The 13,161-nt window shown below is 34.4% G+C and overlaps 1 protein-coding gene across 2 annotated transcripts in view; it reads left to right on the plus strand.

The window, feature by feature from the left end:
• Tsc22d2 (TSC22 domain family member 2) overlaps positions 1-12,713 on the plus strand; it is a 46,620-nt gene extending 33,907 nt beyond the window's left edge. For both annotated transcript variants that reach the window (XM_021158908.2, XM_021158906.2), the window contains 2 exons: positions 10,423-10,474; positions 11,119-12,713. In XM_021158908.2, coding sequence (XP_021014567.1) covers positions 10,423-10,474; positions 11,119-11,379 — 313 coding nt within the window. In that variant the 3' untranslated portion in view covers positions 11,380-12,713. The remainder of the gene's footprint in view (positions 1-10,422; positions 10,475-11,118) is intronic.
• Positions 12,714-13,161: the final 448 nt, after the last annotated feature.

The following is a 13,161-nucleotide window of genomic DNA, read 5'->3' on the forward strand; positions in this document are numbered from 1 at the left end:
ACCTTTTGAAATTAATCTAAGGGGCTTCTATTAATAGCCTAGTTCCTTTTGCAGGGAGAGGAGGCATCTTTTTGTTATTGCTGAGAATTCCCAAGCTAATGTTAAATGGATATGGCTATTTGCAGAAGATTATTTTTATGTCCCACTACTGTTTGAAATTTTTGCTGTTCATGGTTTCTAAAATGGAACAGGAATTGGGATGAACATACATTTGTATGTTTTTATTTCTACACTTTCTGACATAGTTCTTCTCGGGTTCTATTCACATAACCTGAATTACCATGGCATACCATGAAAACTTCCATGAACACTAGGTAATGAAAGAATACTATCATTTCCTCTCACTTAAGGGGGGAAAAAACCTATGAGAGGAGGAGGATTGATCTCTACTATAAAATGCCTGACTCTTAATGTTTATTCATTTCCCAGCTGAAATCTTTTAACTCCTTACATGTTTTTGATATATAAGATTTTTTTACAATTGGGCTTATGTCATTTATATAATTAGTACCTTTGAGTAAATGGAAAAGGTTTTACTTGGTTTTTGCTTTTAAGGTTTACCAATATTCTTAGAAGCCAGCTACCCTAACAAACTAAAGGATGATGTTATTAAAATACAGACCTACTCATCACTATAGCGCTAATTTTTTTTTTTTTTTGAGTTTAAGCCCCTTGGTGTGTAGCATTCACTTCTTACTAGTAGTATATCATCAGATTACTTAATTGCTGCTGTGCAAAAAGTATAATGAAATCAGGAAAGCCTTTTTAAATGTAAGCACCCCAGCGTTAGTGAAACTGCCACTCTCCTCCTGCCCCTTTCTCACATCCTTCCTTGTTTCAGTCTGATTCAGAAGGATGAAGTAATCTTTAAGCCTTCTTGGATCTTTCATGATGTTAGTGGGGTAAGAAGCAAGTAGAGGGTTCAGTTGGTAGGGTACTTGCCAGAGTTCTGAGCTTATCCCCTGGTGCAACATAAATTGGCATCATGGTGTATGCCATGTAGTCCTAGCTCTGGGAGGTGGAAGCAGGAGGATTGGGAATTCGACACTATCCCTAACTACATGTGGAAAGAAAGGAAGGGGCTTGGGGAGGGAGTATGGTAGTGAATAACATCATTCATCTTGAGTAGATAGCCCATGTTCTTTTTTTTTTATATATATATTTTTACTCGCCCATGTTCTTATAATAGCAAATTATTTAACTTCGAGTAATAAGATATTAACCCCTTTCACTTATTTGAAATATTTGGATACAGATACTTAAGTATCACTTTATATCATTTTCAGTTATTCCAGGTATAATTCACACATACTCTGTTTTTAATTAAAAAAAAAATTAGTTCCACTAGTTTATTTACACTTATTTTGTGTGTGAATACACATGTGCCATGGACATGACCTGTGGAGGTCAGAGAACTTGTAGTTGGTTCTGCCCTTCTATCCACTGGGACAAAGCACGCCACAGAAGAACTATATCAGAATTTTACTGACAGATACAAGGATGACTCTACCACCCCCAAGTATGGAATTGGAGAGAGAAACCAAACAGATAGATACTATTAATCCGGTTTTGTCTTTACAATTCAGCTATTTTAGTTGTGTAAATATAGACTGGATAGACAGAGCTAACAGTAATAAGCTATGTTCTTAAATATGTTCAGCTCTCCTAAACTTAGGGATCGTAGTTTTGCCAATTATAGATGTCACAGTAACTTCTGTTTCATATATTTAATAAGGTGGCTTATTCTGGACTAGTGAGATGGCTCAGTGGGTACAAGTGTTTGCCTTGTAAACCTAAAATTTTAGTTCCATCGCTATAACTTAGTCAGGAGGAGGAGATTCTATTTTCTCAGTTGTCTTGTCTTCACATGTGCTCCTGCCCTCACTCATATAATAACAATAATAAATAAAAATTTAAATGCCTGATGGTAGTGGCTCAAGGAATATGGGTGCTGCCACCAAACTTAAGAACCTGAATTTGATCTCTGGGAACCACATGCAGAAGGAGGGAACATACTCTCTCAAGTTGTCCTCTGACTGGCATTGGTATATGCACATATACACACGTTTATTAAGTGGAAAGGTAAAAAGAAAAAGCTCTATTTTGCATGATGAAGTAATCCCTAGGGGCAATGGAATCTAGCTCCTCCTTTACTTCTATCATTTCCCCTTTTCCTGTTAGTTTTTTCTGCAGCCATAGACACATGTCTTAAGTTTATGCTGCACAGGGTAACTTAAGTCATTTTTGAGTGTTGGTTTTTTTTTTTTTTTTTTTTTTATATTCTTGAACATACAGTGAAACTAGTCACCTATGTTCTCTTTGCCCACCTTTCCAAACATTCTCCTTCTTAGGTTTTATGTATGTTTATTTGGTTTCTTTGTACATTGGCACAGCATATACAAGATATATTACTCCTTTGTGTATTTGTGTATATGGTAATATATTGTGCAGACAATAATTTTAAAGATGTTCTGTACATTGACCCCTCCTCAGTAAATAAAGCACCCCCTGACCCAGAGATATGTTCAGTTAAATATATTGCTATGCTGTGAGACAAACTGTCTTTGTGTTTGCTTTTTTAGAGATGCATACCATTCAGCTGTTATTTAACCACTTTTCCATTGATAGAACTCTTGCTGTTAAAACAGTACAATTGTGGCTGGAGAAATAGCATGACATTAAGAGCACTGGCTACTCTTCCAGAGGGCCTTAGTTTAATTCCCAGGACCTACATGGTAGTTCACAACATCTGTAACTCCAGTCCCAGGGATCTGACACCCTCTTTGGGCCTCCAGGAGCACTGTACATACACAGTGCACAGACATACATTCAGGCAAAATACTCATACACATAAAATAAACATAAAATATCAAATACATACATACATACAGTGCTGTAATGAGTGGCCATGTAAATATGCTGTATGTGTACCTAAGAGATAAATTCTTAGATATAGGATTATTGGTTCAAAGAGTGGATAAATAAAGAGTAAATAAAGGAAAGGGAAAGTTGGATTGAATATCTAAATTGAAAAATGTTATAGTTTTAATTTATATATTATGATTTATTATGATTTTCATGTCTTATTTTGGTGTGTGTGTATTTTGTTTGGGGAAACAGAATCATGTAGATCAGTCTGGCCTTTTCAAATATTTTTGTAAGCTGTGTGAATTCTTTTCTATTTCTGTTAGGTTTGGAGTCTTTTAGATAGCTCTGTGTGTGTGTGTGTGTGTGTGTGTGTGTGTGTGTATGAAAATTATAAAAGACTTTTTTTGCTTTGTTTCAGACATAAGTAGACTGTTCTTAATTTTTTTTGAACCCCTTGATATAAATTACATAGTTGACTTTAGACAAAAGAGGGCCAAATTAGGAAAGGAACATTGAATTGATTGCATATACATACATGCATGCATACATACACACACATGTATGTATGTATATGTATGTATATATGTATATGATTTATTTTCTTACCATGTGCATGTCTTTAATTTTTTTAATATAAGAAATCTCACATAAACACACACATATAAATAGAAAACTTGTTAACTCACCAATGTCTTCCATGGATAATCTTCTATGACTGTATTTAATATCTAAACTAGGAACCTGACATAGGTACATACAATCCACATGTTTTCTTTTCTCCTTTTAAACATTTGCTTTTCTGGCCAGGAATTTGACCGAAAAATTAGCTGATGAATTTTCTAAAAAAAAAGATATTGAAGGATTAGTGAACAAATTTTTTATAGAAAGTGCTAACGGTGAATATCAGTCTTTGCATAAGTACTTACCTCAGTTTTCAAAGCTTCCTTGTGAAAACCTTTTTTACATCTTTGTTAACTGTGGTTACTTTAGAAAGTAATAACACCTAATCTTATAATAGCCTTCATATCTGCTTGCTCAAGATAAATAATAGCCATTAAAAAAAATCACTGTGATCCAGGCATGAGTGCGCATATTTGTAATCCCAGTATCTATAAGACCTAGGGAAGAGAATCATAAGTTTGAAGTCAGTTTGGGATGCATAGTGAGACCATATTAAAATTCTTGCCCCTTTTCTTACTTTAGGTTACTACTAATGGAAATCTCAATTGAACATTTTTCTGGAAATTTTTAATCATTAAAGCACATTATTAGTTTTATATTAGTAGAATTTATGATCACTTTGTCAGTACAAAATACATAAAAATTTGAATGCTTAACTAATTTGCCTCATCGACACACATGTACACGCATGTGCATGCTCTCCCTGTCTTGTTTTCCTAGGGATAAACCAAGGACTTCACATAGGTTAAACAAGCACTGTAATCACTTAGCCATAATATTTTCTTCTTAAGACAGGAGATGAAGAGTTGCATTTGCCTAGAGATTGGTTCTGTGTGAATTTTCTTTGGTCCTTTCAGGGGAGGGGAGAATTAATTGTTTTTAACTGTTAAATTATAAGTATTTTAGGCCTCTGTAAGTTTGGAGAAAATAGTCTTCTCCAGAGAAGATCACACGACTAATTACCCACTACCAGATAGCCTTGAAAACCTGCATCCAAGCAAAACTATATGGGCTACAAAGGTTGTGCTTAGAATTGTTTGTGTGTCCGCATCTTTGTATGTAACATTTTTTTAAGGCCATGATTAAGCTGGCCGTGGCTTTAATCCCAGCACTCAAGAGGCAAGAGTTAGGTAGAGGACAGCCAGGGCTAAATAGAGAAAACCCTGTCTTGAAAAACAACAGCAGCAGGGGGTGGTGGCACACGCCTTTAATCCCAACACTCAGGAGGCAGAGGCAGGTGGATTTCTGAGTTCGAGCACAGTCTGGTCTACAAAGTGAGTTCCAGGACAGCCAAGGCTATACAGCGAAACCATGTCTCAAAAAAAAAAAAACAAAAACCAAAACCAAAACAAAAACGAAAGAAAGAAAGAGAGAAAAGAAAAGAAAGACAACAGAAAGAAAAAGAAAGAGAAAAGAAAAGAAAGACAACAGCAACAACAACAAAATAAAAAAGAGGCCATGAATTTGAAAGACAGCAAAGAGAGAGGGAAAGGGAGACTTCAAAGGGAAGAAAAGGAAGGAGGAAATGGTGTAATTATAATCTTAAATAATTTTTAAGTATTTAAATATATTTAACCTTCAGTTTTGTAGAACTTTATGTTGATTAGATTTAGTCTTCAATCAGCAACTTACAGTCTTGTAAATAACTGCATTTCTTAAAAGACTGGCAAAATGCTACCTGGGTTTCAATTAATGTTTTAGTAATAATGCTATTATTATATCTCTTCTATTGAGAATGGTAGGAATAAAGTTGATAAATAACCTACTGTAAGCAGCGTATGATTTCTGAGGGGTATAGGACTTAGCTCCTGTCATGATTGGTGAAGTCACTTTTACCTGGTTTGCAGAAGGTAGCTTACGGATAAAGAATCAGAATGGCCTACTCAAAGTAACTGACTCTTCTTACAGAAGATTTAATTCTGTAATTTAAGAAAATGTCTTTACTGTATTTGTGTCACTATGAATGTGACTGGACAGAAAATTTAAAGGATCTTTGAGTAAAAACAAGGTAACTTTTCTATATTTTTTGATTTATAGACACATAGAATTTTAATATATTAACTCTGACAGGCAAGAACATTTTTTAGTTCCTAGCAAATAAGCAGACTATGCTGGTTGTCCAAAGATCATTGAGCACATAAATAAATGCCTTTTCTAAGAAGTTGCCTCCCTAATTCTGCGAGTGGAACTACTTCCGGGAATGTGCTAGATAAGATAAATAACATGTTATGAACACTGTTTAATCTTTGGATCCATGCTCAGTTTCACAGCTAACATTTAGTGCTTATTTTAAGCATTCTTTAATACACACAGCTCAAGATTTATTTAAGTCACTATAGATAGGTGCTTTCTTTCATAGTCTTTCTCAGGAAAAAGTCGTAGATTTTATTTAACATTAGGTCCATGTTAGTTTCCTTACTTATACAATGTGAATATTGCCCAGGCTTATTGATAATTATAGGCCTGCCATAAAATGGAATTGTCATAAACTTCCTCTGCTTTATCATTTTGTTCATTAGCATTTAGATAGAGAAAAGACAGGAGACTGGAGAGGTTATTAAAATACATTAACTGTCCTCATTCCAGGAGTGTTTTAACTCAGTAGCACTAGGGCAGATCCAGATATATCCACTGCTAGCAAGTTCTCAGGTAATGTTGAAAGGAACCTCACTTTGAAAACTAGTTTATCTGAACTAAAGAGAATTTTCATGGCTTCTCAGTATAAGTCATTAGTGTTTGAAACCAAATTACTGTCAGAATGCATTTGAGCTCTTAAATGTCAAAGCACTATGTCCACTTGGAGAAATATGTTTGCATTTTTCTTCTATTGTTTCTGTACTTATTTCAGACAGGAAACTATTCCAAGCCAGTCTACTTTATTATAGATTATGCAAAGGGTTACCTCTCATGTCATTTAAAAAATGAAATCAACTTGGATGACCTTGTCTTCACTTGTAAAGTCCAAGTTTCTTTCTGCCTTCTTATCTTCTTGGTAAAGCTACACATACTTGATCATGACCAGGTGCTAAAGAGTAAGAAAAACCTAGGAAGAAAAGCAGCTCGTAGGAGCCAGCTGTGATGATACAGACGAGAAGGCACACTACCTAATGGAGCATGGTTACTTTGACTTCTGCTTTCTTTGACAAGATTTGTAATTAGCTTTATTGAAACATTAAATTCAGGGCTAGGCATGTAGCTCAATAGTTCTTATCTTTCAATATCCTGTATTTTTGTTCATTGACTCTGTTAGCACTTTTAACTTGTTAATAAATGCTAATCAGGATTTTTTTTTCCCTAAAAGATGTTGCCCATATTTGAAAATTAACTTTTGGCTTCATTTTACACTTCTAGTTTATAATAATAGCTTAAAGCAAGAAGATTCTGAGCTTGTCATTTTTCCCTGTATTTCTGGTAGTAATAATAGCACTTGATTTATAAAATGGACTTAAGTTTGAGTGTGTGTGTGCGCGTGCGTGCGCACACACCACCCCATAATCTAAAACACATGGTTTATTCTTACACTGCATTTATTCCAACACTATATTTAGGGGTACCTAATTGTATAATGGATAGATAAACCATATGAACAGATTGCAAAAAAAAAGTCAAAAAGACAAAATATTACCTTGAGGTGTTTAGAACTTGAAACTGTTCAAAATATGGTGATTGTAGTAAGAAAATAATCAAGGTATAAATCAACATTAGATGAAGAAAAATCGAAGGGAAAAATACTTTGTTTCATTCGTCAGTCTCATTTTAAAGGAAGCAGAATCTCTGGCCTCAGCACTGCAGAGAACATTCACCTCATTTGAAACTACTTAAAACTTAACAGTGTTGGTACCTTCATTATAAATCTGGCCATTTAAAATGGTGGTTCCCAAAACCTAAGTTTCTATCAGAATCACTCACAGGGGTTATTAAATTCATTAACTGTCCTCCAGGAGTGTCTGGCTGACTCAGTAGTTCTAGGGCAGATCCATATATATCCACTTCTAGTAAGTTCCCAGATAGCGTTGATGCAGTATTAACCAGTTAATACTGGTTAAGATTAACTTCACTTTGAAAACGAATTTGAATCCAAAGAATTTTCATCGCTTCCTAATACAAGCCATTAGTGTTTGAAATCAAATTATTGTTATCTCTAATTACTGTCAGAATGCATTTGAGCTCTTATGTGTCAAGGCACTGTTCTTCTCTAAAGCTAATTGAACTTCCCTCAAGAACTTCAATCTCATAAAATCAACTGTAGTTCTATTAATATAGTAAAAACAGTTACTTTGCATTGATCATTCGTTGTGCCAGGAACTATGCAAAATAATACTTAAACTCATTTAATCCTCAGAGGATTAGGACATAAAATGCCTATTTGAGGTAGAGAAAAAAAAATCTATACTAATTTTCCAGAATTCAATGAGTATATTAAGGAGCAAGAATTTGGTATGGTGCTGTGGTATCTTCCTGCACTATTTAAAATTTAAAGCACACATATTGCTGGAATAGAATAATGGATTATACTATAGGACAGTAAAAGATATCACAAAAAGAGATGGCCCTGCACTCCTTAAAGAACAAGTTAAAGCCACATAAATTAGAACTACAGGTATCTCCATCCAGAGAAGTTTCTGCAAAGTGAAGGAAACACAAGAAAACATATGTATCAGATTATAAATATTACATAAGACCAGAGCACATAAAAGGGATAAGAGACCATCTACAGCAAAGGTCAAAGTCATGAAGAATTTCATATATTAAATTGCTTTAAAAGTAGGATTGGTTGCTGTGCGTGATGGTGTATACCTTTGATAAAAACACTGGGAAGCCAGCGACAGATAAATCTCTTGAGTTTGAGGCCAGCCTGGTCCACATAGTTTCAGGTCAGCCAGGGTTACATAGTAAGACCCTGTTAACTGCCACCCCCTACCTACCCCAATAGGATTGGGGTTTTTGTTTGTTTTTGTTTACTCTTTCTCCTATAACATTTATTCACTGTAAGCCAGTGGTTCTTAAAACAGTTAGGCAACAGGATCAGCAGTCTGTTTATACTAGACTCCTAGAGACTGGTGTATACTAGTTTGAGAAACTTTAATTAGTATAAATTGTTGAATATCATTAAAATAGTAATTGTATGTGTGATTGATCTTATTAGAGCACAGTGCTTAACAAAATTGAAATGTTGAGACCTAACAGACCACTTTTCTTTAGCATGATCATTCTATAGCTTGTAAATCCATTTCTTCCTTGCTGCAATGAGATCAGAGTCAGGACAAGAATTTGTTAGGTCAGCATTCAAAGTGTTGCAAGCTCGTTACTATTGCTTAGTTGTAGTAATGACTTGGAAACTTATTGACTCCTTTTAATTAAGAAGGAAAGGAAATAATAAACTCCTTCTTTAATTTTTTAAACTGCTAATGTATAAAACTGGTTAGTAACATTTTAAAGTAGTCTATTTAAGCCACATGTATCAAAGGAATAGGATGTCTTCACACCATGAAAGGACTTAAAGTAAAAGTCTTTCTTGGTAAAAGTAATAATACAGAAAAGGTAAACTAGGATTCTCAAGCAAGTGCTAGTTTAAATACCTGTCACCATCTTTATTTGTGGTGATTTTTTTTTTACACCAAAGCCTTATAGGTTATATAGTTGGTCAGTAATTTAGTTACATGTAATCTTATTTATATTTGCACATATTTCTCCAGTGACTGAAAGTCCAGTGTATAAACAGTGTTGGTTAGTGAATATCCTTTCAAGATCTTAAGTATACAGTACCTGTTCATCTTAGCAGCAGCAAAAAGTTAACTAGTACACTAGTTACTAAGTGCATTTTCTATATGTTGGCTGAAAGTACCAAAGTGGCAAGTCCATTGAAGCGTAGGGACTGACCTCATTCATTTTACAGAGAGGGAAACTGAGGTCCAGAGACATTAAATACATGAGTGAGTAGCAGACCCTGGCATGACAGCCAGGCCTCCTTGGATTATAATCTCAGAGGTACATGGAAAAGAATGGTTCTGAACCTCAACCTGGCATATTTCTAATAGTCCATACCATTCAAAGAAGAGTAGTCTTCATATTTTACATCCCAAACTCTTGTCAGCTATAGTATACTTTGTAAGTAATGTTTTATTCCAAAATTATATTTAAAGATCTCATGTTAACTCAAAGAAGTATCAGATTTCTTTTAAGAGACTATTTCAAAACAAAAAGTTTAAACTAATTCTGCCTTTCAAAAATCTATAAAAATACTAACGAGTGAGTATATGTATAGATTATTGCTACGCTTACTACTTAAACAATGGGAGGATATAAATCATAGAAAACAATTATTTAATCTTCTGTGTCATAAGTGCTCAGGTACTTTTTGAATTTGGGATCTCTAATAGCCAGACAACTGATTATTCTCAGGAAAAACATGCTTTTCTTAGGTGATTGTCTGCCAGCAGGTAACCTATAATCAAAGTACATAGGTCTACCAGAATACTGAATTCCATTTTAACCAGCTTTTCCAAAATCCTCTTGAATTCTTTTTAGAAGACCTTCCTACACACTTAAAAAACAAATGTTAAAATATAAACTTGATAGAAAGAAGTCATCTGAATTTTAATGTATTAAGACCATCAGAGAAAAAACTCCTAATGAAAATTGGGAGTTTTAAAATGGCATATACATGCCATAGACAAATTGTAAATATTGGGACTATAAATTATTTTTAGAAGACTGCCATGTACCAAGATCCTCATGTAAAAAAGTTAATAAATTATATTTAAGGCTATCACATTTGGTATTGGGTAAACACAAATATCTTATACATTATTTTAAGAGTTGGATGGTTAAAGTGTTAAGGATAATTTAATGAAATATTCTAATTTTTTCCAGTGCATCTGGGGGCGGTGTTGTAGCCATTGACAACAAAATAGAACAAGCAATGGTAAGTAGGTTCCCAGCTGTCCTTTCACCTCACTGTTGGTCAGGCTGACTGCATCTTCCAGAGCCAGAGAGCAGAAACCTTAATTTCTTTAAGCCCAAAGTTCCCTCTCAGTATCAAATTTTAAAAATGCTAGGACACAGAAAGTTTCTAATCCACACATACCAGATGTCCGTCTGTCTGAGCACGTCATACTTTGTGCCACACCATGGATCCAGACCATAAGAGGGAAAGACCTAATTCAGTATAGTATGTGCTCATCTGAAAAGCTTCAGCCTTTTGTTCATTTAAAGTGGAGGCTATATGGCACTTCAGACTCTAAAATACGCCTGTGACTAGTTTATTATCATAGAGCTTTGCATTGGAATATTACTTCTCTGCTGTCTTTATTCTGCATCTTAAAATGCTCACTCTAAACTTTGGGAGCACTTTCTATACTAGCTGGAAAAGAGACTTTTTCCACCCCATCTCCCACAGGCCCTGTTAAGATATCACAGAAACATTAAAGACCAAGAGGAGAAAACTGCTTTTAAAAAGCAAAATATAGAAGCTATTTAGTGTTTATGAGGCACCCAAATAGTCTAGAACTAAGTAGCTCTTAACTCTTCTCAACTCTTTTTTGACATTCCTAATTTTGTTCTTCACAGGATCTGGTGAAAAGCCATTTGATGTATGCAGTAAGAGAAGAAGTGGAAGTTCTAAAGGAGCAAATAAAAGAATTAGTGGAAAGAAACTCTTTACTTGAACGAGAAAATGCACTGTTAAAATCTCTTTCAAACAATGATCAGTTGTCCCAACTCCCAGCCCAACAGGCCAATCCTGGTAGCACTTCTCAACAACAAGCAATGATAGCACAGCCTCCTCAGCCAACGCAACCTCCACAGCAGCCGAATGTCTCCTCAGCATAAAGCTTTCTTAAGCCTCGTTAAGGAAAAAACTGAAAGCAATCTTTCCTTGTGTGCCACTGGTGTTCTTTCCACTTTATAGAAAGCAAGTAGCCATGCTTCGGCTGTGTGCTTGGCCTTTTCAGTATTAGACAATCGTTCTACAGGAGCTTTCCCTCTAAGATGTCATGCAGCACTGTTGCTGTCCACTTGTGTGTCATCAGTACACGAGGAGAATACTAGATGGGGTTTAGTAAAGCAAGGAGAGTCTGCATTCTACATGTGCGCATGAGTGGGATCTTTAAAAGTTTTGGTGGCTCTCCCATGTTTCTTACCACCCATGGATGTACCTTGAGCCTTCCTGTCACGTTATAAATAACAGTTCATCTAAAGAGCCACTTTTCTTTCAATATCAATAACATTTGCCTACATAAGTTTTCATTTATTTTGTGTTTTATTTATTACAGGGCTGCTATTTTCATATTGTACATGAACAATGTCACAGAACTTTTTTAATTTTCTTGAATAATTATAAGTATCAGTAAAGGAATTGAACGACAGGATTACATTTAAAAAATAAAAACGTTTAGGCAATAATTGAACAAAAGAATCCTGGCATATTTCTAACACTAATGGCAATTTACCGTTGGTATTTATTTTCAAAAGATCCAGCTTGAATGTAAATTTTGTATAGTTGTAAGTATGAAAAACACAGTGCACCTGTACAGGTAGTCACCAGTTATTGTGATATAATAAATAATTGGGCTATTTTTCATGAAGAAAACTTTGTTCATTTGTTTCTACTTTCTAATAGAAATTGCCACGATTCCTCTGCTTTTCAACATTTCGTATGATTTTTTTTTTTTTTTTTTTTGGGTGGGAATAAAAAAAGCTGTGAAATTGTTCAACCTACTTTGTAACCAAAGAAGCAAAGCTGTGTAATGGAGTTTTGTTTTGTTTTATAATGCACATTCTTTATGTATTTTTATTTAGTGTTTTCTTGGTCACAATTTTCTTTGCTGTCTAGCATGATCTGCATGGCCTGTAATCTTTGAACCACTTTCGTACCTCATGTTTTTATCCAGCACTCTTATTGTACTGTGTACTAGTCTGTGAACAATGTCAAATAAAAAAGAACGAACAGGGCGTATGGTGGAGCTGAGCTAGTGTACAATGCACCAGTTGTACAGAAACAAAAATGAAGTGAGCCATCTTTTGTTCATTTAAAATGGTGTTTTGAATTTCATATGCAGAAAACGTTTTGTTACATTGCAGATTTTAATGTATTTAATAAATGCAACATGCAGATTAAGTGCAGTGTATACTGAGTATTTAAATTAAAATGTACATTTCATAAATACAGTTTCAAGAGAAAGCATCATTTTGTGTATACTAACACATTAAGTGTATGTCAGAAATTGATGTAAAAATATATATTTTAACACATTTTCTGAAATTAAACTACAGTTTTGTTCAAATATTTGGCTCTATATGTGTTCAGAATTTGACTAGATTTGTATTTTCACAGTTCAAAATATTCCTTAAGTGAACACCCATGATGTTAATGAAAATGATAGTTCTTAAATTTTCAAAGTAAAATAATTTAAAGAACACAAGAATGGTGAGCAATATTTGTACTTAATATTCATATTATGTTAACAATATAAATAGGAAATCCTCGTCTACCAAAACTTTTACTTGAATTCAGAAAGGTGCCTGTAGAAATTAACATGTCCTGTATGGGTAGCCCACTAGCTAATTAAGTCTTAATGAGAAACAGTAGTTAGCTTTCCATGTTAGAAGAGA

This window comes from Mus caroli, chromosome 3 (genome assembly GCF_900094665.2).
Source record: "Mus caroli chromosome 3, CAROLI_EIJ_v1.1, whole genome shotgun sequence".
In the NCBI taxonomy this organism is placed as follows: domain Eukaryota; kingdom Metazoa; phylum Chordata; class Mammalia; order Rodentia; family Muridae; genus Mus; species Mus caroli.